Source organism: Triturus cristatus, chromosome 9, assembly GCF_964204655.1.
Source record: "Triturus cristatus chromosome 9, aTriCri1.1, whole genome shotgun sequence".
Lineage (NCBI taxonomy): Eukaryota > Metazoa > Chordata > Amphibia > Caudata > Salamandridae > Triturus > Triturus cristatus.
Genome location: NC_140592.1, coordinates 854,378,333 through 854,404,850, shown reverse-complemented (window position 1 = coordinate 854,404,850; position 26,518 = coordinate 854,378,333). Strand labels below are relative to the sequence as shown.

The 26,518-nt window shown below is 46.3% G+C and overlaps 1 protein-coding gene across 1 annotated transcript in view; it reads left to right on the top strand.

Moving 5' to 3' along the window:
• AMN (amnion associated transmembrane protein) overlaps positions 1-26,518 on the top strand; it is a 175,196-nt gene that overhangs the window by 19,903 nt on the left and 128,775 nt on the right. The window contains exon 3 of the mRNA XM_085626328.1: positions 20,750-20,794. Within this exon, the coding sequence (XP_085482454.1) occupies positions 20,750-20,794 (45 nt within the window). The remainder of the gene's footprint in view (positions 1-20,749; positions 20,795-26,518) is intronic.

Below are 26,518 nucleotides of genomic sequence, written 5' to 3'. Positions count from 1 at the left end.
GGTATACAACAATAAAGTAATTAAAAAACAATAAAATGTGTCTCAGGCCTGCTATTGTAAACTGTAGTGCAGTTTAAAGCTGCCAATTCGACCCATCAAAATAAATCTTTTGCCAGGCGTAAACATTTCTTTTAAATACACATGTCACCCCTAAGGTAGGCCCTTTACAACCCAATGGGTACGATGTATTACAAAAGTAGGACATACTTTTAAGTTTTACATGTCGTGGTATAGGAAAAACTCCTACATTTGTTTTTTACTATTGTAAAGTGATGTCAGCTCTATCCAATTGTCTTGCCCCGGCAATCTTAGAGATATTTAATCTTACGGTGGAAACAGGCACCATCCCTTCTGAATGTAAAGCTGCTTGCGTTCTACCGATCTGGAAAAAAAAAAGCATCGAGACCACAACATTTTAGCTAACTATCACCCTGTATCTTTGTTACCCCTTTTGGGTAAACTGATTGAAGGCTTAATTAATAAACAATGTACAGCCTACCTAAAATTAAATCAAATCCTGGACCCATCACAATCCAGATTTTGATCTGCGACTCATACTTGATGCAGGGAGTCCAGTCATATTTGTGGTATTAGATCTCTCTGCAGCCTTCAACAGGGTTCCCATATCAGGATGCTGGAGAGGCTGCAAGAGATTGGGATACAAGGCACTGCCCTCAAATGGCACATATCTTTGATACAATGTAGAGAATACCTACTAGACCACTTTTCTTTTCACCACCACAGGGTTTTTGGCTTTGTTCTCCTACACTGTTAGTTATTGCGATGACAGCTGGGTATGAGGGAAGAGGAGGGAAAGTTTGTTATGAACCAGATTTTTTCCCAAAACATTTAAAAATTGTATTCTGACTCCTTATACCTGGGTATGATCCTGTACTGCTTTTCTGTGTTGGTATGATGGACCTTACTGCTATATATTTAACTATTTCTGTACTGTGCAACCTCCTTTGGTATACAACAATAAAGTAATTAAAAAACAATAAAATGTGTCTCAGGCCTGCCATTGTAAACTGTAGTGCAGTTTAAAGCTGCCAATTCGACCCATCAAAATAAATCTTTTGCCAGGCGTAAACATTTCTTTTAAATACACATGTCACCCCTAAGGTAGGCCCTTTACAACCCAATGGGTACGATGTATTACAAAAGTAGGACATACTTTTAAGTTTTACATGTCGTGGTATAGGAAAAACTCCTACATTTGTTTTTTACTATTGTACGGTCTAGCTCTCATTGGGTTACCTGATTACCTTTAATAAATGCTAATTTGTAAGTGGAAACAGATAAGGATATCAAGCTTAGACTCAAATGAATTGTAATCCAATATCCTATTTTATGGTAAAGGTACATTTTAAGTCACAATTCTGAAAATGCCACTTTTAGAAAGTTGTATTTGTATTTGTTTTGTCCTAACCATTGGTGCCCTCTGCCTATGACATGGGGCACATGAGTGTGAATAGCTTGGCTGTTGGGCTTTGTGTATTCCTCCTAGACAGTGAGACACAGGGGGACTGGATGTTGGCAGGATGGGCAATCCTACCAGGATGGCTTGGAGCAGAGCTGCTCCCTGCCCCAATTAAACTTCAAAAGGGGGCCTCCAGCACACCCACCAAGGAACCTGACACTAGCCTTTTGTCACCCCAGACTTCTTAGAGCCTTGGCAAGCGAAGGGAAGAACTTTCCAGAATCAGATATGTGTGTGACCATGATGTCCCCACACTTCAAAAGCTGGCACCGGGTATAAATATTGAACCTTCCGAGACACGGTTCAGTACACACCGGAACCTGTGGACATTACAGAAGAAGGATTACCTTGTTCACCAGAAGACTGCCCTGCTGCTTGAGGCTTGTCCTGGTCTCTGAGAAGGAAGTATGGACCTGCTCCTTTCACCCAGGCTAACCTGAGTGACTCCATGCATGAGCCAGTTGGCTGACCTGTTTTGAACTACTAGTTCTAGAGACACATTAAGCTCCAAAGGCCTCCATGCACCTTCCCAAGTGGACCTGCTGGACCTGCAAGTGGACCTGCCTGAGCCCTGCTGGACTCTGCTAGAAGTGAGTCCCTTATCCCAAAAAGGTGCCTACCCAAATCCTGGACCCTCTGCTGGCATCAGAGTGTACTCATCTTAAAGAAAAGGAGAAATCCTGAAAATCCTGACGTTTTAGGCTCTTCACGAACAGGCCCGTTTGCGCCAAGACAGTGTCGCACTCGACAACCGCCAACACAAAGTTCAGGTATGCCCGACTCTTTGCACTACAGCAACGGCTAGCGACGACTGGCATCAGGAGAGCTACACGTCATGCTACAGCAACAACAGCCCATGGTGACCACCAATGCAAGCTCTCTGAGACGCCTGACTGTGTCTTCACGCTATGACGACGACAGTCCACAACGCGTGGCCTACTCTTTGCGCTACAGCGTTGACCATCCACAACATTCTCTTGCGGCCTCCTCCACAGCGAACTGGACTCATTGCGCCTGAGTTGAGGAGGTGACTGCTTCATTTCCACTAACCTGGAGCCTGTATTTAGCCCACGCTCCATAACGGTCAGCCTGAACTTGTGACTTTTCTCCAGTATAGCATGACCAGTTGACTGCGAGTGGCACTTTGTGCTTTTAAAACTTTGAAATACAATATCTCTGGTTCTGCTAATTGGATGTTTTCATTTTGGTAATATTTCATTTATTAAAATGTACTCTATTTTTCAAAATTGGTTTGAGAGTTTTCTTGCGTTGTGTTTTCACTTTATTACTGTTTGTGTGCTGCATAAATATTTTCACACATTACCTCTAAATTAAGCCTGACTGCTTTATGCCAAGGTACCAAAGGGCTAAGCACAGGTTAATTTAGTGACTTCTGTGGTTCAGCTCACAAGGATTGTTGTTGTTGCCTGAGTGGGCCTTCCACTCGCCTCAACCATTAACCCAATTTCTTACATAGTGTTTTCAGAATGTTAAAGTTTTTGACATTGCTCTACAGCTGCACAATATTGACTACCAGTATATTGTAAAGAAAGCATATATGGAGCTAAGAAAACTTAAAAAAAAAAAAAAAAGTTATTCCTGTGCATGCTTTCTGGGATGATATGTTGGAAGTCGCTATAAGTGCAGGTTGACATTTTTAGCCACAGTATCTATTTCCACATATTTTTTTCCTTGTGGCCATGACCAGCACCATTTATTGTTTCAGAATTTATAAGCAATCGTTTGAACCCATAATAGTACACAAAATCTAACAGCTTTACAGAGGGACTTGTTTCTTCTGGAAAGTAGTATTGCATCATCTGTGGTGAAAGGGTGGTAACAGTACCACAACTCATTCTCTGTTTATTTTTGACAAAGCCTTTTTTTAATCTCTGTTAACAGGGATAAACAAAGGCTCTCTTCAGCTATCCAAATTAAATGTAACTATCGGCAATTCCATCCCCCAAAATGTAATTGGAACATAATTGCAGATGATTTTGGAGTACATTTCTTAGAGATTTTAGCCGTGTTGTGTATAAGAGATATTGATTCAAAATTCCATTGGCAACTGTCCTCTTCCTCATATAAATCAATACAATGTCTGCTCATCAACAGGATTGTGGTGTAGGCCTACTGGATAATACTGTGTTTATTTATTACAGCAGAAAGGGGTGGACTGAGATTGTATCAATTTCAGGTGCCCAATCTGCCACCTGAGACAGAACTGCTTTATACATTTCCTTAATAAAACATGGCAAATGTATCCATATCTCCTCTGTTAAGAGCCTTTTGTTTTTCCCAGCCCCTGAAAACAGAATTACAATTATACAGGGAGCATAAAAAGGGTTTGATTGATTCTGTCAATATATCTAATTAATTCATGTTTAATTTCATCATTATTGGTGGGATGGAAAAGTCCTCTGCATGGTAATGGATGTGCACCTTTGCCCTGAGTGCCCAACTGTACTGATGTCTGGACCCCTAATGCGGAATTTTTGTTGTCTTAGTCATACATGGATCATGTGTGTGCTCTATGACATAGGCCTGTCTCACGGACTGTGGTCTTGTTGGATTGGGAGGGGCACCCAAAGTGCTTCCCTCATAGTGGTGAGAGGCTACTGTCTTCAACAGGAGTTAAGTACCACAAGCAAAGTAGTAGCAGCATACCGTGTAGTGATCAGTAGGAGTGAACAGGACCTTTTTTTAACCTGTGTCACTGTAGTGAGTCCTACAGGCTCACACATTTTAAAATTCTGGTTCTGTGTGCCTAACTCACCCTTAGTCTACATTGGATTGGTGTGTATTGCTGCATGAGTGTTGTATCTTCCCAGGGTATATGTGTACCTCTGAGTGGTGCAATACAGGGATAATGCAGTACTCTGCGCTGCATGCATGATGGATGCATGTGCTGGGTGTAAGTATGCCTGTGAGTGCTGCAATACATGAAGGATGTAGTGCTTTGAAGTGCGTGCAGGTTAAATGCATGCGCTGCATGAATATGTACATGTGAGTGGTATAATACACGAAGGATGTAGTGCGTGCCTGTTAAATGTATGTGCTGGATGTATGTGTGCCTATGAATGGTACAGTACATGGAGGATACAGTGCTGTGCAGTGTGTGCAGGTTCTAAACATGCACCGAGTGTATGTTTGCCTGTGAATGGTACAATACATGGAGGACCCTGGGTTCAATTTAGGGAGAACCCAGGCCAGCATGGTGCAAACATGGAGAGGAGGCAGACAAATTCCCCCCAGTCAGGTTTGTGTATTGCTGCATTCCTGTAAGCTGGATGGGACACACACTGGAGAGGGGAGAGCCAGGCTTCCCCTTTACACTTCAAAGGGTGTTCTTTACTACAGTGAGAGGTCAAAAGCAAAGGGCCTGAGCACATCTCAGTAATGAGATGGGGTTGATAAGAAAATCACAAAGAGTAGGGTTGGGGCCCTGGGCTAACCTTTTGATACACATATCACTGTGGCTGACATCCAGGTGTGAACTCCAGTTACTCCTGTGGCCTTTGTTATAGAGATATCAGATTTTGAGTCGCTCCTGCAGTGACAGACTGCTTTTCAGAGGAAGGGAGAGCAGAGGAGTGAACACTTCAAAAGAAGCAGGCCCCCAACACAAAACTTCAAAGACTCAGACCCTAAATCACATCTGGTGACTGGAAAGGGTCTATAAGAAGGGGACCCCATAAGTTGGCATCTGCCAAGCAGCCAGACATGCTGTGTGAAGGGATACTCTGCAAGACCTCTGCCTGTGACCAGGACTGAGGGCCAAGGCCTGCTAGTCACCCTGCTTGGTGAGGGGACATCACTCAGGCAATCCAAGACCACCTGCCCTGGAGCCTTGAGCACCAGCCCCTGACTGCTTGCCAAGACCAATCAGAAAGAGGAAAGTGTTGGTGGGAACAAGGCCCAATAGGGAAACCTGTCGAGTGGACTCCCTTTGTGAGGTGTGAGAAGACGGCTGCTGAATCGATCGGGTTCAAGGGCCGCTGTGAATTAGGCCATGTGTCACACTACGCCGATCTGGCCTGAGCCCGCGCATAGTACCAAGCCGGTGAACCTATATGCATGGAGGGGCCACCATGAAAAAACTACTGTGCAGTAAGGGACGTAGCCTTGTGCGATAGTGGGCTTCGGCCCCGTATGTTAGGAGGGCTCTCTGCCAAGGACTTCACTATGCTGATCGGGCTAAAGCCAGTGTACTGTGAGAATACGGTAACCCTGCATGCCAGGAGCATAAAGCTTCACCAGGAGATCAAGAACTGCAACCTGATCGACAGCACCCGCCGGAAAAGTATGGTCACCGTGGGAGCACCTGCACACCATCACCCAGGCAAAGGACCCGCATCAGAATTATTACAACAAACCCCACCAGGAGACAGATCGGTTACATACCCTGCAGGAAGAGCTGCTAAGAACCTCTGGTCGATTCAGGCGAGTGACCATGTGTGAGGAACTGTGAACCCACTGAGTGCAGCCTGCCGAGGCCGAGTGTGTTGAACTCACCTGAACTCAGCTGCTGCCAAGCCAAATGGTCAGGGTGCGCTCAGGTACTCCTGACACATCACGCCTGCAGGTGCAGGAAAGACAAATTTTGGGCCTGTCAGCCCTGGAGGAGCGTGCTGTTAGTTAGCGCGGTGGAGTTGGAAAACTGTGGACTTTAAATAAGAGTCAAAGTGAACTTGTGAGACTCAGACTACTAGTCGGGCATACCCTGTATTGTTACCAATATTGGATAGGAAATCAACATAATCGCTAGAGCGAAGAGGGAGTAGGACAGAGACCAGCCAAAGAAACATTCGAGCCCCAACCTCAACTGTGTAAGTGCTTAGGAAAGCCATACTTTTAATTTGTCTTAGTGAAATATCTCTCTTTTTTCATAAATGTGAGTATTTGGCTGGACAGTGATTTATTGCTGCTGCTGCGTGTTTTTCAGTTGTGATCCCTGTATCCGCCTCTCCCCTGAGGGAGCCTTGAACTGCTCAGCCACGTTACTGCTGCGAGTCAAGTGCAGAAGGGGTACTTGGCCCAGTTGCTCAGGATCCATAGTAGGTTGGGCCTCGGGACATCGGGAGTAAAAGGTCTTAACCCCTTTGGTTCGGCCCTGTAGCATTTAGAGGGATGCTCTGCAGTCTCATCCTTTCCCTTACAATAAAATTAATATGTGTTTCCTTTGTGAGAAGATAGCAATCCAAGTAGTATAATAAGTCATGATTCTGAAATGGAGAGTGTTCTTGATCATATGATAAACTGCATAATTTGACTGCAACTTGTTTACCCAGTTTTTATACTTTTTTCCATTGTTGATATTTCATGTGGCCTTTTGCGAAGTGTGATTTATAGTGTGATGTGATTTATTTTTACTGTTTGTATATTAGGGTGTAATTGAAAAGTTCTTTTTTTTAACTAAGTAACAACTCGGGGTGAAAATTCACTTTTATTGAGAGTGTAACAGTTGTGATGTACTGAATTAGTGCCAAAAGTCTTTCTGATTGGCAAAATAACCTTTGTGATCCATTTCGAATCTAGGGTGGGAGGAGGCATGAGAGGCACTTCTATTTCTGTTTCTAATGTGGAATGCAATGGTTTGTGACCACAATTATAGTTGTAAACAGTTGATCAGTCACAGACACCTGAATAAGGCCCTGATGTACTTGTTCGCAAACCAGTGTGCGCTAATTGATTAATTGTGAGGAGGGCTCCATTTTGCGATGTAACTGATGCACTAATCAGTTGCATTGGAAAATTCATAGTCATATAAGATGTCCTGCCTCAATAATAATAATGAGACAGAAGATATTTTATGACCCCCTACAAATGGCTGTGAACACAGGGGCAGAAGTCTGCAAGACACAACAGACCCACACCCCTTGTTCATATCCCCCGGACACAGACCATTTTGTTAATGCAGCCATGGACAATAATTGCTTTTTAAAACCAGCACTGGCAATACCAATAGGTCAGGCTTATGAAAGTGCCTCTTCAGTCATTGATGGGGTTTGGTAGCCACAGGTACCCATAGGTACGCCATGCCCACAACCCACTGCCCTGGCATAGGTCAGTCACCCCTCTAGCTGGTTGCACTATACCAGTGGTGAGGGTACAGGTGCATGAGACCTGTACCTCTACAGCGTCTAAGGCCATTATTAGACATTGTAAGTGCAGTGCTGCCATTAAGAGTATATGGTGCTGGGAGTTTGTCATTCCGAACTCCACAGCACCATGATGGTTACACTGAAATCTGAGAAGTGTGGTATCAAACCTCTCAGCACATTGAACCCACACTGATGCCAGTGTGGGATTTAATGACAAATGCACACAGAGGGCATCTTAGAGATGCCCCCTGAAAACTAACCTACCACTAGTGTCCTGGCTGAGTGGTTGCTTTCAGCTGCCACCACCAGACATAATTTTGGACCCCTGGCTCGAGGGCCTGCTGCTTTCGGCGGCCTGAAACAATGCACATCCTGGGACGAGGTGCTAAGCCTCCTCCCCCAGGGTGGGCAGGGTCAACGAAGGGGAAGCTTCAAAGGCTTGCCGCCTTTGTGAGCTTCCCCAGGCCACTTGCGGCTTTCAGCAACTGGTCCCCCTGGTTCTGACCCCCACTTTGGGTGGGAGAACCGGCGGAAAAAACAAGTGAGGAAGAGAGGTGTATCCACCTCTGCCAACTCCTCCCCTCAGGTGGGGTAGGCGAGGTGAAGCATAACTCCAAGTCCCCGCCATCTTGCAGATGGGGGGACACAGCCAACTAGGGAAAGGCATATGCCCCCCTCCCACAGGAGGGTGGCATAATAGGGGGTGTACCCACCCGAGGGAAGGGACCAACTGGTCCCAACCTTTTACCTACCTGTAACGCCCCTAAATCTAGTATTTAGGGGCACCCCTGAACCTTGCTTGCTCAGGCAAGAAACCACTACAAGAAAAGAAGAAGAAGGACCGAACAGCCGTGCCGAAGCTAACAAGAGGAAGACACCCACTGACTTGGCCCCAGCCCTACCGGCCTGTCTCCACCTCAAATCTGCTCCTGCAAAATCCCGGTGTGTCCTGCAGCCAGAAACCTCGAGAAACCCGGAGGACCTGCCTGCCTTCAAGCCCAAAGACTTTGTCTCCCGTGAACACCGCATTTGTTCATCTCCAACCTCTGGCCCCGGCCGGAAACCGTGAATCTGCCCCACTCTGCACCCGCCGTCCACAGCCCGAGCTCGAGTAGCCAAACACCACGAGGAGATCTCCCCGGCTATCCTGACCCGAGATACAGCAATCTCTGACCTGCCTCAAGCCTCCAGCCGAAGCCTGCAGCCTAAATCCGAAAGGTCCCCCCATCCGCGACCAGGAGCTGTTAAGAAGAACCGCCCCTAAAAGGCAGCCCTACTCCCCACGCCTTGGGTGGCCCAACCGACGGTGCCTAGCCACCCCCAACATCCCAACTTACCTCTCGAAGTGGTGGTCGCACCCAGAAGACCTTCGTCCCGAGCCTGCAGTGCCTTTGCGAACCAGAGACTCTTCATTGAAAGCTACAGGGCTTCTGACGCCAAAACAGCACTCTGCACCCGGCCGCCCCAGTGCCGCTGAGGGTGCATCTTTTGTGCTGGCCTAAACCCCCATTTGCCCTGAGATTAAGTCCAAGAGCCTTACTCCCACAACCCAGTGACCTGCTCGTCAGCAGCCACCAACCGGAGACCTCCTTTCCCATATTTGATAACATTGAGCCTCAGTACACTGCACCCAACCGCCCTAGTGCCCCTGAGGGTATAACAAGAGTGCATCTTTGACCCTGGGGGACCACTGAGTCTAACCCCAGAATACCAACTCCCACAACAAAGTACTTACCTTTGAACCGTTAACACTATTTTCCTCCATAGGATAACATTGACTGTTTTTCTATGAAAAGTTCTAAGTGTGGAGTTGGAAAACCTAAAGAAATTCTTTAAAATTGTACTAACTAACAAAAACGATTTTACTTACCTGATTACAGCAAATATCCCAGTGTAGTATCCAGGTATACTACACTGTGTAAGAAAAGTAATCTCAAAAGTAATTTACCTGTAATTTTACGAGAAAATGTCCCAATGTAGTATCCAGGTATACTACACTGTGTAAGAAAAGTAATCTCAAAAGTAACTTACATGTATATTTACAAAAAAGCCCATTCAAAGTAAATGTACTGTAAGTCAAAACAAAGTGCAGATACAATTACATTCCAAACTGTATTAAAACAGTATATTTACTGCAAAGTATTTATCACTTACTTGTGCCAGGCTTGCTTGGTTCTAGGAAATAAAATAACTAAAAGAATATTTTTATACAAAAACAATTGGTCTGAAGTCAGTCTTTGAGTGTGTGAATTAATTTGCTGACTGAGTGTGTACAACAAATGCTTAACACTGTCCTCTGATAAAGCCTTACTGCTCGACCACACTACCACAAATAGAGAGTAAGGTGCTATCTAACTTTACCTCTGCCTACCTTTGGGGTTCAACTGGACTCTGTGCACACCATACCTTACTTTGGTATAGTATATACAGAGCCAGCTTCCTGCAGCTTGTAAATAAGTCCCACAGTTTGTATATTAGTCAGTGAGCTATTAACGTATTACATTGTGACCTTAGTCTCAACCTTCACTTCACATATATTTTGAGCTGGACTTGATGCTTGCCCAAGCGCCTTAAAGATTTCAAGAGGCTTTTGAAAGCTACAATTCCATCTTAAAACAACTGTAAGAAATTAGTTTTTGATTGAGATTGGGGAAAACCCTTCTCAAGCAACAACCAGAATCCTTGTCAAGTTGAACCACAAAAGTCACTAAATTAACCTGTGCATAACTCTCTGATGGCTTGGCAGAAAAGCATTCAGGCATACCCTAGAGGCTCTGTGTTAAGTATTTATTCAACACACAAACAGTAATAAAGTGAAAACACAACACAAAAGATATCCCACACCAGTTTTAAAAAATAGTGTAAACTTTAATAAATAAAATAAAACTCACACAACAGAATTCCTATTAGTAGAACCACAGATATGTAATTTTAAAGGTTTAGGTAAAAATAGAGCGAAGAAGCAGAAAGCACTAACTATGGGTATCTGGTTGCACTGTTCTTCCTCCTCAGAGAGCAGGGCAGGCCTCAAGCAGCAGGACAGTCTTCTGTAGAACCTCAAGCCGCAGAGTAGGCCTCTGGGGAAGAAGCTAGCCCTTCTTCTGTAATATCTACAGGTTCAGGAGTGTACTCAAGACTCGGTCTAAGGGTCCTATTTTTAGGTCTCGCCTAGGCAGCGCTTGCGCTGTCTCGTTGAGACATGCAGTATATACTATTGTGGGGAAGCTTTGTTTAAGCTCCGCCCACTCTCCGCCCATCTTTTGGATTGGCTTACGTCCTAAATGCTGCTTTATTATTAGTTTTCGGCTTGTTAGTCCCTCCCCACAACAGCCATGTCGTCATTTGTGTCCTTCCATGGCTATCAGCCCCTTTACCTCACAGACTATTTTCTTCTGTCTTTTCCCCTCCCTCCCGCAGTCCCTGCGTTCTTGCTACCCCTCCCCTGGAGCGCGAGGGCTCTGATCTGGTTCCGCTGCTGTCCTGGCAGAGACAGCACCTGTTCTGTTTTGCAGGCTATCCCGAGGCGGAAGCTGCAGAGGAACGAGAGCCTCTCTGGTGGGCGGGGCTCAGTGAGTGGAGCCGTGCTGCCTGTCCCCCGTCTGCCTCGGCTAAGGCCATGCAGCCGAGTTCAGGGGCTCTTTTCTAACAGGAGACTCTACTCCGTGCTGCAACCGAACATGCCTGAGACCAGAAGAGGTCTCTAAATTTGCAGGGACTGCTTGTTCCTTTACTGCGGGAGCCGCATGGAGCCGGACCGCGGTCCCCACATGTTACCCCCGGAAAGCTGCGGCCGGTGCGGCCCCGCCCAGCAGGACGCCACGGAGAGCAATGGTCGTTGGGCTGTGTAAAATGACTGCTACGTGGTGAGGAGGAGTGGGCGGTGTAGCAGAGGGCAAGTGTCCAGCGCCGAGAGGCTATGTATGTACTGGGTGCCTCCCTTGTTATACTAACGACAGCAGCGAGAGGAGTGTTTCACACCGCTTTGTGATTTATTTAAATTTGTATAGCGCTTCCTACCTATAACGAGGCGCCGAAGAGCATTCTACTTCCGAACCCTCATAGATCCTGATCTCGCGATCTTATAATGGTCAGGAGGCACAAAGAACACCATAAAGAAAGAAATACCACCCGGGAAAAAAAACGATAACGTTTTCCTATGGAGTCTCAGTGACTCGTTGCATGCGCGCACTTAAGCACAAAGGTCTCCATACCCAATGAAATACCGAGTTATTCAATAACACACATTGCCAAGGGGTTTTAGTTTAACTTAATTAGCACCATGCGACTGCTCAACCTTCCCACTGAGTGCCGCCGGAACAAGCATGATCTGGAGTTACAGCACAAGCACTTTAAATCACGTGCTGTTTACCCGCTGCACGCCTTTTACTTATTTCAGCAGGGACAGCTTTCTCACGGCCCGTGCCTGTCCTGTACCACTTGGCTACTATAACATTAGCTTCATTCTGAGCTGCCTTCCATGCCCCTGTACTCTGTAACTGCGCAGTCAAGCAGTCTGTCCCTGCTTGAGCAGTAAGTAACGCTTTAACGCACAGTTTCTGCCCCATTTCACTTTCCCGTTGCGGTTTTCATCCCCACCCTCCCTATTTACATTAATTTCTGGTGGTGCCAAACACAGATTGAGTTCTCAGGGTTAGTGTGCACTGTGTTTATTTGTTACTGCAGTGACTGCGTAGGGAGAGTTCACTTTATTGATTCATCGTAGCTGCAGGACATCGCTTTCAATTTTTAATAGCCGCCAGTGCTGCCGAACACGGATCAATAATTGCAGTTACAAGGCACCGTTTTCATTTTAATTTACTGCGACTGGCGAGGACGCCGAACACAGTTTGGTTAATGGCAGCTGTAGTTGTAGAGTCGCGCTCTAGTCTTCACGCACCACGTGATGACGTAGAGCGCGGCGGCCATGTTGGATACCAGCAGTAGCACGGAGCTAGCGATCGGAGCAGACGTCTCCCGGCGCTCTCTTGAGTAATGTATGTTAAAGGTGTTTAATAAACCTGTACCTACTTGCAACCTTTCCTGGTATGAGCTGTACTTCCTGCACTCGACACAAACACTACAAATGGCGACGAGGGTCTGGGCTTAGTAAGAAGAAGGACCAAGAAGTACTGAACCGGGTGCAACACGTGGCCAGGAACACCGGGAGTACAGCAAACCACCTATTGCAGGTACAAACTCAGGGAGAGCGCGGCAGACGGGGCGCCAGGCACCAGAAGCTACCAACCACACAGATACACACATCGCACCTGGAATATGCGTCCAAGCCCACAATAGCAAGGGGGTCTGTCCACGTGGCAAGGAGGATCAGCAAAATAGACCACAATCCAGCCCCAGAAGCACGCCACGAGGCAGTAAGGAGAAAGCGCAGCAAGTAACCCTCGGCCAACAAAGGGGGAGAGCAGAGGGGCCCAGAAAAGAGCACCAGAGCGCAGTGACAAGGCTCCCCACAGCATAGAAGAGAGAAGAAACGCGTGGGGCCCTGGCGGAGCAAGCAGAGCACAGCAGAGGGGGTGGAGCGGCGCCGCAACAGAGCTCCCCACGCCTACACAGACAAAGCGCGCCGGGCAGTCTGAGGGGAGAAGAGCAGAAATGTGCGCCCAAACGTCCTCACTCACAACACCGATCCCCTTCTTACCCAAACCGGGGGATCCCTCGATGAAGTGGGAAGATTGGGAGGAATACTTTATGAACTATCTAGAAGCCCTAGAGGACGAGAATGGTGAAGCATTTCCCAGCAAAAGAAGGAAGAGGATATTGCTTCATAACCTAGGACCGGAAGGCATCAGAGTATTCCAGAATATAGTCTCTACTCCAAGGCAAGCAGTGGATGATGACGTGTTCCAGCACGCGATAGATGATTTTAATAAACACTACAGACCAGCGGTGTGCACGTCAATAGACAGATACAACTTCCAACAACGGAAGCAAGCAGTGGGAGAGTCCATAGATGAATACGTAGCAGCGTTGAAGAAATTGGCAGTCACGTGTAAGTTCGGGACATTACATGATGAATTCATCAAAGATCAAATAGTCATGCACACCACTAACTCGACGATCCAGGATAATCTATGGGTTAATGGAGAGGCTACGCTGAAGGAAGTTATAGCCATGGTGAAGAAAGCGGAGCTATCGAAAAGATGTGCGGAAGCGGCGAAAAAAGAGATGGGCCCCCAGGCCCATGGTGAACAAAGTCACGGAAGCAGAACCACCAGAAAGAGGCAAGGGAGCAACAGGGGACACAAGGACACAGACCAAATGGTCGTCCAGACCAGCACCGGCGAAGAAACAAGGCAACGAAGGCAAGAACACGTGCTACAGGTGGGGCAGCCTGTCTCACCCAGCGTATGATAAGAGGTGTCCAGCCTTCAAGGCCAAATGCATGTTTTGTGGGATAGTTGGGCATTATGAAAAAGTATGTCGCCGCAAGCAAAAACGGACGGCCGTCAAGTATGTCGCACAAGAGGCAGAAGAGGAAAGAGAAAGTGAGGAAGATGAAGACAGCATGTTGTGCATAGACGAACACATACTGGGGATCAACTGCAACCGCTCCAAGAAACCCCAATGCGACCTAGTGATAGGAGGAATACCAATACAGATGGTAGCATATTCCGAATCCCCCTACACCATAATACAACGAACGGTGTGGGACGAACACTTCAAGGACCACCTGGGGCACCACCTGGAGCCCCCGGACATTCGTCCAGTCACATTCACAGGAGACCCCATTCCCAAGGTAGGATACCGCAGTCTGAAATTCGAATTCAAGGAACGAAGTGCAAAGTGCAAACTATACGTGGCTGAGAAAGGTCCCTCGGTCCTAGGGTGGATCGACCAAGGTGACCTGGGGATACAGTTGAACCCTGGTGGCACCACACAAGTCCTGATGACCAACGACCAGACGTAGGGAAAATGAAGGAAGAATTTCCCACCGTGTTTGGTGGCAAGGTTGAAAAATTAACTAAATTCACGCGCAAGATCGATCTCAAGGCAGATGCAAAACCGGTGTGCCACAAAGTGAGAAATATCCCACTGGCGATCAGAGAAAAAGTAAAACAAGAATTACACTGGCTAGAAGAAAACGGCATCATAGAACCAATAACAAGTGCTGAGTGGTTGGCACCGTTGGTGGTAGCGATGAAGCCTAACGGCAAAATACGCCTGTGTGTGGACCTGAGGGAGATGAACAAAAACATAATAGTAGAAAAGTTTCCACTACCAAGGATAGACAAGATGCTGGCAAAAACCAAGGGGGTGAAATGGTTCTCGACCATTGACCTCACCTCAGCCTACCATCAGATAGTTCTACACCATACCTGCCGGAAGTTGACTTCATTCATAACCCTCTTCGGGTGTTACTAGTTTCGCAGGATGCCATTTGGACTGGCCTCGGCAGCAGCCGTATTTCAGAAACTCATGCACAAGTTGTTCCGAGACGTAGAAGGAGTGCAGTACTTCCAAGATGACATCCTGGTAATGGGCATGAACAAAGAAGACCATGATGCCAAGTTGTCTAAAGTCCTACAAGTCTTGGAACGCAATGGACTCACGGCAGAATGGGACAAGTGCCGGTTTTGTATGACATCGATCACGTACTTGGGTCATGTGATCAGTGATCAAGGCATCACACCCAAACAGTCCAATGTCAAAGCGATATGTGAAGCGCCACCCCCGAGGACCAAGGAAGAAGTCAGGTCATTCCTAGGCATGGCCGAGTTTTACAGCAAATTCGTACGGCACTTCACCACCAAGACACATCACTTGCGACAACTCCTAAGGGACAAGACAAACTTCGAATGGACGAAGGAAACACAAGAAGAATTCCAATGGATTAAAACGGACATCAGCTCAGCGATACCTCTGTGTGGATATGATCAGCAGGCCATATCCGTATTGACGACGGACGCGAGCGAGAGGGGCCTAGGAGCAGTCCTGATGCAGGAGACGAAGGGATGAGAACTGGCCACCCTCACCTTTGCATCCAGATCATTGTCGCCCATGGAACAGAAGTACTGTGTAATAGAAAAGGAGATGTTGGCGGTAGTTTGGGCCATGGAAATGTTCCGCCAGTTCCTATGGGGCACGAGATTCAGGCTGAGAACAGACCCCAAACCTCTGGTCAAAGTCCTCACGTCATCGGGACATGCGAATGCGACCCCCCGCATCGCGAAGATGACATTGAGATTATTAGACTATAGGCATGATGTGGAACACATTCCAGGACAAAAGAATAAAGTAGCTGACTATCTCAGTCGAGCATCAGCCATGGAGGAAGCTCCGCGTACTTCCGAGGAGGAGGACACCAAAGTAGCATTCATGGAAGATCACGAACGAGTGATAAGTGAACAAGAATGGAAGAAAGCGTATGAGACTGACGCAGACATAGTAGCGGTTAAGCAGTTCATACTAAGAGGATGGCCGGAGAAGAGGTATATGGAGTCAGCGCTCAAGAAATTCTTCGAAGTAAGAGAGGAATTGTCAGTGTGTGACCGAGGGATCTTCCTGCGGAGAGGAGAAAAGGTAGTCCCTCCCAACAAGTTGGTCCCACATTTACTTGCTCTCATTCACGAAGGTCACCTGGAAATCGTAAAGACAAAACTAAGGGCAAAACAGATGTACTGGTGGCCGGCGATGGACAGCCAGATAGAAAGACATGTGCGGAAGTGTGACCAATGCCAAAGAGCGGACAAGTCTCAAAGCCTTATGCGACCACCCTTAGGAAAGTTCGACAACCCTGATAACCCATGGGAGGATCTATCGATAGACATTTTGGGTCCGATATTGGATGGTCAGGGAATCCAGAAATACGTGGTGGTACTCGTAGACTGGTACTCAAGTGGCCCGAGGTGGACATACAGGAAGACATGGACACGGACAAAATATTAAAGTTTCTAACTGCTGTTTTCCTTAGAGAAGGTATTCCACGCTCCCTCCTAAGTGACAATGGGCCTCAGTTCGTATCGGACAAGTGGAACGCATACATGGGAAGGAATGGTATAAAGGTCAAACACACATCCATATACCATCCGGCAGGAAACGGCCTAGCCGAGAGTCATCATGGGTTCTGTACAGTCGGCGATGGGAGCCGGGAAGGACTGGCAGAGAGAAGTAAAGGGCATGTTATGGGCATACAGGATTACCCCGACCGGCACGGGATACAGCCCTTTCCAGATTCTGAGAGGTCGAGACCCATTCACGAAAGACAATGTCGCATGGAAGGAGCACACTATCACGAGCAAGTGGTCTCCAGCAGTAGTGCATCACAATCTAGAAAAAGCGCAAAGAATATACACGGAACACTTCAACAGAAGACGAAATGTCAAGGAGACGGAGTTGGAGAGAGGAGAGTGGGTTCGAGTCAAACTAGCCCAGTTAACAAGGAAGGGTGACAGCAAGTTCAGCGCACCCTTGCAAGTGGAAGAGGTTTACAACCGAGCAGCCCTACTGAGTGATGGGAAAGTTTGGTCTCAGGACAGGATGTCTAAATGCAACAAGATTCTGCGATGGAACGGGAGAGAAAGAGGACAGATAGTAACTCCCCTGACTCAAGATACCGAAGCCAATCCGGAGGGAGAAGGCACAGGAAACACGAGAGAAAGAGAGAGGGAGGAAGAAGTAGAGATGGGGAATGATCCAGGTGCCTTGGAACTCTCGGAAGACAACAGTGGATCACCTCGCAGAGGAGTTCCCCTAGGTACAGAACGTAGTGAAGAGAGAGTCTCCCAAGAAGTCGCAGTGTACACTTCCAGTACCCCGGTGAGGCACACCCGCACCGGAAGAGCAGTGGTAAGACCGTCGCAGTACAGAGACTTTGAGATGGGAGATGGGAATGAGTCCACCCGCAGGTAGCCTGTAAGACTTTATCCCATTTGTGAAATGTATATCCATAAAGAAGGGAGATATGTAGCGTCGCGCTCTAGTCTTCATACACCACATGATGACGTAGAGCGCGGCGGCCATCTTGGATACTGGCAGTAGCGCGGCGCTAGCGATCGGAGCAGACGTCTCCCGGCGCTCTCTTGAGTAATGTATGTTAAAGGTGTTTAATAAACCTGTACCTACTTTCAACCTTTTCTGGTATGAGCTGTACTTCCTGCACTCGACACAAACACTTCAGCAGTACACTCTGTTTGTCGGAAATTACGTCTGCTTTTGGTGGTGTTAACCTTTTTTGTTGAGTTAGGATCGCAACGCATTGCCATCATTTTTAAGTAGAGTATTTGCTAGCAGCACCACAGACTCGATGATTTTGTCACATATTTCATTGTTAGATAAGTACTCATCATTCATTATGCACTACTTTCATGCTAGATTGACAGACGAAACAATATTAAAGTGGTTCGTCATGGTGCACCCTCCCGCCTTCCTCCTGCCGTCTCTCATGATTTTGACCCTCTTGACATCCGATGTTGTGCTTCGTATCTCGCGGCTCTCTTTCCACTCTTAACGTTAGTCTGGCCCATCCACACCCAATCAGTGATATATTTTGATACTTTGGGGTGATGTGTACTATTAAGGGCCAATGTGTGACACTCAACAAACAACCCAGAGAAAGATTACACACTGCGAGTGAGCCTCCAACTGTCCTACATACTTCACCTATGTGGGCGTGTCACTACCACGCTAATGGAAACCCATGATTGTTAAAATATATATATTGTACAGGGTGACCGTAGTGCCCAGTCAGAGAGGTGAAATACAGAGTCTTTTAGGGTCAGGTACCTGTGGAAGCAGAGAATGGGCAAGGTGGATGAACCTAACATTAAAATAAGGTTTCTATAACTTGTGGCAAATAAATGCAAGAACAGAGTTTTGTCACTGGAAACAAGATTACCCACCATCTTTAAAAAGTGCTCTTTATAGAAAACCCTCACATACCTTCAAAGCATGCTTGCTTTGTTAAAAGACAAAGTCTTCCAAAGTTTGCACACAGTCATTCAGAAAGAGATTTAATTCTATTTTGGCCTTTTACGCTACATATGGTAGTTTCCGTACAAGCAGCCTCCTAATAACATGGGTCTACATAAAACTGTTAACAAAATCTAGCCATAACACAAGTAACTTCATACTGCAAAAAACAAAGTAACATGGCGTCATAATAAGCCAGTCAGAACAATGGCCTGTCAAGTCAAATGCTCGGTGCTGACATCTGCGAAGGTCTGTCAGACGCAGGTCAAATCGCAACAACGAAACCCAGGCTTTTTAGGTCAATTGAGCACCATTAAGGAGGCAGAAATAAAAGGGAGCTTCAGTCTGATCCAACAGATTATACTACATTAATCATGCAATGCCAAACCTCCATAGAAAAGGGTGGATATACATTTCAGGTGATTGGGGCTCCAGTGCACATTTCAGAGCAGCAACATTTCAGGCGAGTGTAATCCTCCGCGCAGGTGTACTGCACTCCAGGTGAGAGAGTGTCTTCTATGTATTCCTCACCTGCGGGCAGTGCTTTAGCTGGGCATTCATGGCAACATTTAGGTACTACATGCAGGGAGATTTTGGAAACATAAATCGAAGGACATTATTTTCCGTTGTCGCTTTAGGCTGGAGACTCTTGAAAGAAAGCATTTTTTTGCTAAAAAATCGGGAGTCGCCCGCTTGAATAATTGGGCATTACGTGGGTGTGGCCCCAAGGAAGAGCTCTGGTCCACCCCTGCACTGCATCACTCTGCTCCCCATGCACACGCGCTGCATCCGTCAAGAGGACGCAAGTGCTTCTCGTTAGCATGTCACTCGTGTGCACACATGCACGGAGTCCTCAATGCACACAGTACACACCTGGCAGAGGCACGTAAGACAACAATGGTTCTAGTGTGCACACCACGAGAGATCCTTGGGCTAGTTATGTGTGGTTTTTGACAGGGCTCTGTTGCTGGTAGACCTTCTTGTGTTGGGACCGTGTCCTGAGTGCAGGCAGGCCAGTCTTGCAATGAGAGCTTCATGTGTCTGTGTTCTGGGTGCAGGCCCTGTCTTGCTGGTAGACCTTCCTGTGACCGTGTTCTGCGTGCAGGCCCTGTCTTGCTGGTAGACCTTCCTGTGGCCTTGTTCTGGATGCAAGCCCTGTCTTGCTGGTAGACCTTCCTGTGACCGTGCTCTGGGTGCAGGTCCTGTCTTGCTGGTAGACCTTCCTGTGACCGTGTTCTGCGTGCAGGCCCTGTCTTGCTGGTAGACCTTCCTGAGGCCTTGTTCTGGGTGCAAGCCCTGTCTTGCTGGTAGACCTTCCTGTGACTGTGTTCTGGGTGCAGGCCCTTTCTCGCCATGAGAGAGAGCCTTGGTCTAGAAGTGTGTGGTTTGTGACAGAGTTCGGTTGCTGGTAGGCATATCTATGCTGTGAGTGCTCTGGGTGCAGCAGGCAGGCCTGCGGTGAGAGAGAGCCTTGGTCCAAAACCCTTACCAGTGCTCGGTTGGTGATAGGCTTATCTGTGCTGTTTTCTAGATTCCAGTCCATAGAAATTGTCTTTCACGAGCACCCATAGACAATACTTTTTTCAAATCTTGTATTTTCAGTAATATGACCACTGAAGGCCCTGATTTTATATTAAAAACACAAGCTTTGGACTATACCATTTCCCACTAAAAGGCAATATTTATCTCCATGTGTTCCCATACCTGGCGTATCACGCAGTTTGGTGCTCACTTTCCCTCCATGTTATAGAACAGTAGATGTTTCAGCACCCAGGCTAATGTGCTGCATAGCTAAATACATATAAGATCCCAAAGGCGGGACTGATGCATTGCAAATGCTTGGTATACCTGATGCCAGCTTTGAAGTGGAAGAAACTTCTCAGTTTTCCCCCCACAGATGGTTCTGGAATTTCATTTCCTGCTCAGGCCCACAGATAGCTGGGAAGATAAAAGTCTGGGGTCCAGTTCTTTGTGAATGTGCTGAGGCAGCTCTTTTGACATGTAAGTGAGGTGGACATCAGTTCCACCCCTCCCATCTTAGCAGAATGGCCCTCTCCTATCCTACCGAGGTCCCATTGTTCACTATCTAATATTAGCCAAACATGAAATATAAAATATATTTTACTCTTTATTACCACACATAACGTGTATTGGGTATTGTATATGATCAACACAATTGCCTTCTGCTCATAATGTTTTTGATGTTTTCATTTAACACATATTTCTTATTTTCTTGCAGAATGTATCTGTCTTTGTCCAATCAACACATTACCTGAAAAGTATGGTAAGATGGATTCTAGCTCATTTGTAGACAGTTAAGTTAGTAAAGTGTTAATTTTCAATGAATTGTTTCAACCCAATTCACAAGGCAAGTTGTACACTGCACCCTCATATGCACTCCAACACATAGGTGTAAATGGTTGATGAGTGGGAAATCACAGTACTCTGCATGGAAAGCTGCAGTAGTTGAATGTCATGTGACATCTACCTTTTGCCACTGGGTGCAACTCTGCGCTGAGTGGAAGTTCAGCGCCCTGGTCAAATCAATATTTTTCTACTTTGAGAAAGATCCTTGTGGAGCTTTGTGGTATTCTCTCTCCCTTCTCACCCTGGATGGGGAGTTACTCCAACCTATTGCTAGAGTAATTTCTTGACATTAACAAAGTGCCAAAGGTTCAGAGAGGAAATTGCAAATGCTAACAAACTCACAGGTTTGTGGGTTTCCCAAGCTCTCAAGCCAAATTACGCCTTTATCCATTCATTCCTTGCTGCTTTTGAGATTTGCTGTTGCGTGAGTTTACACAGTTGTGACGTACATTTACGCAGTGTTAAAACCACTTGTGCCCGCTAGATATCCTTTTGTGGACACCTGTTAGGACGAAATGGAGACTTTTTGGGCTGTAAACTTAGGTTTACAAATGTTCAAATAGACAATAGACAAATAAAAATAAAAGATCCATGGTACTTTTGGAAATTATTTAAAATTGACTGTACCAATCGTATGTTTTCCTCACTGACAACTGGGGAGTTTCTCACATGGGGACAGTCCCTTAGCTATGTCTATTGCTGCCAGGCCCGTAAGTGAAGATAACTTCAGGGTTAACCATCATTAGATAGGGCTTGGATTTGGTGCTGCATAAAGGACCAGACCCTCAACTGTTTGTTGCTTCTGATACTCACCTCTAGATTTAATGCATCCTAATCACCAGGATGCCCCTCCCAGATGTCTTCACTGCTTCGTGGATCTTTGAACTGCGACAGAACTTACCTCTTGGTCCCACCCAATTCCCTGTAATATGGTGTTCATGGATGACAATGTAATGTAGGTAAAGGGAATTCCTACAGTGCAACTGTTGCTCCGAAGAGTGCCCTGGCATTCTGCACAAGACAGTGGAGAAACCGAGAGGCGAAAAGGAACAGAATTAACTATTTGAGAAAAGCCATGTTTTTATCTTCCTCTGGAACAGAGGGGTGGATGTGAGACATCTTAATTTCAGCAGGGAATTATTCCGTAAAGACGGTCCCAAAAAAAGAGAAGGACGTACTGAGTAATTTTGGCCCAAAAGAGATTTGCTGAGCACAGACTTCTGGGAGGGATGTAGAAACAGATTCTAGCTTGCAGGTATCCTGGACCTGTCCCATGCAATGCTCTGTGGATTAGTAATAAGATCTTAAAAGTAATCCTCTTCCTTACGGGAAGCCAGTGCAGTTCTCTGAGAGAACAAGACACACGGGTACTCAGAGGTAGGCTGAGTACCGTATGAGCGGCCGCCTACTGGACTACCTGCAACCTACTAATCAAAGACTCAGGCAGGCCCAGATATAGTGCATTACTGTAGTCCAGTCTAGATGTAATAAGAGCCTGGACCACCAATTTTCTAGCTAGCAAAGACAGAAAGTGCAGAAACTTCCTCCACATACGTAACATGCCAAAGCAGGTCCCCACTACTGCATTGACTTGTGAAAGAATAAAGTTCCCCATCAGACTTAATGCCTAGATTTTTAATAGAGTTTGTATGGATAAGTGGAGCAGAAGCCCCCTTAGGCCAAAAGGTCTTCCAGGGCTCTTCTGATCTTAAACCGATGAAAAGAAGCTCAGTCTTTCCCGCATTACATTTCAGAAAGATAGCTATTGAAAACTTTGGTCAAACAATTTCTTATTTTTTATGGAAAATGCTTGTCCCTGCCGCATGGGAATAGCAGCTGGGTGTCATCAGCATAACGGACTACTTTAGCTCCCAAGGTCTCTGCCAAGCGTGCCGGGGGCAAGATATATGTTCAATAGGGTAGGGCTCAGGGCCAAGCCCTGAGGAACTCCCACCTTAAGGGCAAGTGGTCCAGCAGAGAGCAGAGGACACCACACCTCTTGACCCCTATCTTCAAGGAAAGAGGCCAGCCATTTCCACGGCTGTCTCCAATCCCGACAGACTGGAGGCAGGCCAGAAGAGTGAAGTGGGGGATCGTATCAAATGCTGCTGACAAATCCAGCATAATCGGCACAGCATAGCCACCAGCATAAAGGATGCACCTGATGAAATCGACCACCTCCACCAGTGTTGTTTCTGTACTACAACTGGGGCAAAACCTGGATTGACTAGGATGCAGCAAGTCATTGCTTTCCAGAGGCTGGGATAGCTGCTGATTAATAGGTTTTTCCAGCACTTTCGAAAGGGCCGGGAGTAGCAAAATGAGCCTATAATGGGCCTATAGTTAGACTGGTCTGTAATGTACAATACTGGTACTGCCTCCAGTACTATACTCCCTTTCACTGGTTGTGACGAACAAACAATACTGCTGAGTGAAACACTGTACAACGGAGTGTTGCGTAGCACTGGGAATGATTCTAATTATGCCAGAGTAATCGGAGTAATTCGGTAATTCCACATTTCTCTTTGACACGGAATTACCATTAATCGCGCAATTACGACCGCTCATGTCATTCAGAGTAATTGGGGGGGGGGGGTGGAATTTGCACAGAAATAGTGAATTTATCAAGAAAATAGCGCTAATTGTTATGCAATTAGAATTATTTTCTTAGTGCAAAATGCAGCCTTGCATCCATTTTGGATGCTTGGGTGCATTTTGCGCTAAGAAAACTGTGCTAAATGCTGAGAGTAGGTTGGGAGGGAAATCATGCCTCTCTTTGCGTTATGCTGCACGTAGCACTATTTCTGAGCCCAAAATGCATCTTTTCGTCGATTTGGGACACAGGGGCATTTTTGCATAAGGAAAAGAGTGAAAAATTGTGAATTAATCTTCTTCTTAACTGTGTGTAGTCTACCCAAAGTGGAACTTGTCACAGCTGTACTAAAAACACATATTGTTGGTACACATTTTATGACAAGAGTCTAGAGTTTCTTGGCTATTGGCAGTTTAACCTCTGTCTCAGTGACATCAGCTGTTGTCCCAAAATACTTTCCTGCTTTTTGATATATTTGTCTCGCTCTTTAACTAGAATAGATTTCCTCAGGGTTTTGCCATCTTTTTTTTTATTTTTTGATACATGTCTTCACTACAATTATTATTATTTTTTTTTTAAACCGTTTTTATTGCAGAACAATATGATAAGCAGCTTACATACATAATGATCCTGCACCGCCAGTGCCAGTGCCATTCCTTGCGTGGCCATTAGGCTTTCGCACACAGCTTGTTAGCCCACATCCCAGAGGCCGGGCAGCGGTGACAAGTAGGCCATTGTACCGAATCATAGTTCAACCTGTACCTTTGCTACGAACATAATAGGGTGTCTGCGTTCCGCTTTAAAGTTTCCTCCCCCCTTCTCCCCCACCCCGTCACTTCCCCTCCCCAGTCCCTATCCCCCAGCCCCCTCCCCCTCCAGTGCCCACGCCCACGACTGTTCCCGGCCTTAATGTGTAGTCTGGGGTATATATCAGAAGTAAATAACCATCTACTGTGTGTGTGTGGTTGGGATGCTCCGGGGAGCAACATCAGGCTCAGAGGGCGCCTCGTCCTCCTCCGCCACGCTGCTGCGCAGGGTTCACTACAATTATGGCAGGTCAAAGTTTATTCGTAGTTTACTGGCACTGATTTGTCATGAGTGCATGGAGAAATGGGCACTCCCAAAATGTCCACCCCCCTGAGGTCACTCCTCAAGCCATCTGTGCCTCTGCTTGCCTGGGGTTCTAGCTGCAGAAAAGGCTGCAACAGCTCTCTTCAGTCTACAATTCAAGGTGCATCTTCAGGAGTAAAGAGAGTCTGCTTGGCAGCTGGGTTCTCCTATACCGTCCCCTCTCCTAGGACATCTGTCAGAAGATACTGCGAGTACCAGGGAAAGCAAGTCTTTGCACTCTAATATGGGTTTCTGCATCACCTCCTACCTCTCATTCCTTTCAGTGAGGTCAGCAGATCACCCAACTCAGCTGTTCTGGGAGAATTTTGTGACGTCACTAGTCCACCCAATAGCAGAGGCCAATTAAGAGTAAATAGCATGTCCACATTTGGTTTCCAGGGACAGTTCCAGGTGTAGTATGTTGGATCGTGGACCTTCCGTGAGGCCAGAGTGTTTCATGCGCTATAGCCCATCAAGACACTTATTCTGATGGGCCCAGAAATGACAGTTACCGGGCCCACTGGAATAAGTGGTATTCCACACGAAGATTCAACCCGCTTCAAGCTGACAAAGTGTCTGGGTATAATACAGGTGGAAAAGATTTAGAAATCGGTACAATAAATGGGCATGTTGTTCCCCCAAATCTCCTAGTTCCCATCATTTCCCTCCCTCCAAAATTACTCTGACCCTTTGTGACGGTAAATCTGGCAGGGGGTAGGTTGGAGGATAATACTGGGGCTTTTATAGGCCACTCGTAATGAGGGCCCAAGTGAGCTTTCTTGCAGATGAGTGTGATCCAATCACTGTAGGTAGAGGCTATAGTATGGAGTGCATGGATCGCCTATAGTATGAAGTGCATGGATCGCCTATAGTATGGAGTGCATGGATCCCTCTCCAGTACAGTAGGCAGGCCCCTCTTGTCTGTGCCTTTCTTGGAGTGAGAGGGGTGATTGAAAAGGAATCCAGAGTCCATGATGGGGTCAGTAGCCTGCTTCTTCTTGATTGAAAGGGCGGGAGGGAGGGTCAATAACAAGCACAGAATACTTAATATAACTGTATCTTACATAATTGTATCATCGCTTCCCTTTTTGTATGTATTTTATTATAAAACTTTACACAGTATGTGTTTGTGCAGGCCTGTAAACCTCAATAAACTTTGTTTAAAAAAAGATAAATAAATTGGGTCAGTAGCCTGCCTGAATCCATGGCCATAATCACCCTATGGTCCTCTGAGAAGGATGCAGCATGCTGTCCATGGGTCCCACAGGTAAGGCCGCCCATTACAGGCTCTTGCTGTCTCCTCTTAAAAAGCCACCCTTTCATTTAAATTACTTATTTATTTAATATATCATTGTCATCTGTTGAACAAAACAATTGTTAACAAGGAAAAGTAATAATGTCACCTCCCTGATAGAATATTTCCTGGCCTCTTGCGCAGACACATGTATTTTCCCTGTCTCGTTCTCCCTATTGCTCTGCAGCTTTGATCATTTGAGGCAAGATTTAGTAAGATTTTGCATCTGAGCTGTGTCACTTTTGTGGCGCTAAATCATTTTTAGTATTTACTAAACCTTGCAAAGCCATTCTGGTGGATTTGTGTGGGTTAGTAAATACAAAGTAACGCAATGCAGCCATAGCTCTTCCTTCCGTTACCTTTGGCTGGGAAGGTGTTCCATATATGAAACATGAGCATTTCTACCCATCTATCCATGGATTTTGGTGCATTCCTATATTTACTAAAGCTAGTAAACCTGGGAATGTGTCAAAAAGCTATGCCTCTCTGAAGCAGGCCTAGCAAAGAGCAGTATCTTTATTCCGCCTTATTACATCCTTTGCATTCTGCAGCATACATAGAAAGGGAAGTATGCCACTAAGGAGTTTTTTGGGGCAGGAAGGTATCCTTTCCTGTACCTGCTGACCTGCGTTGCGTGAAAAATT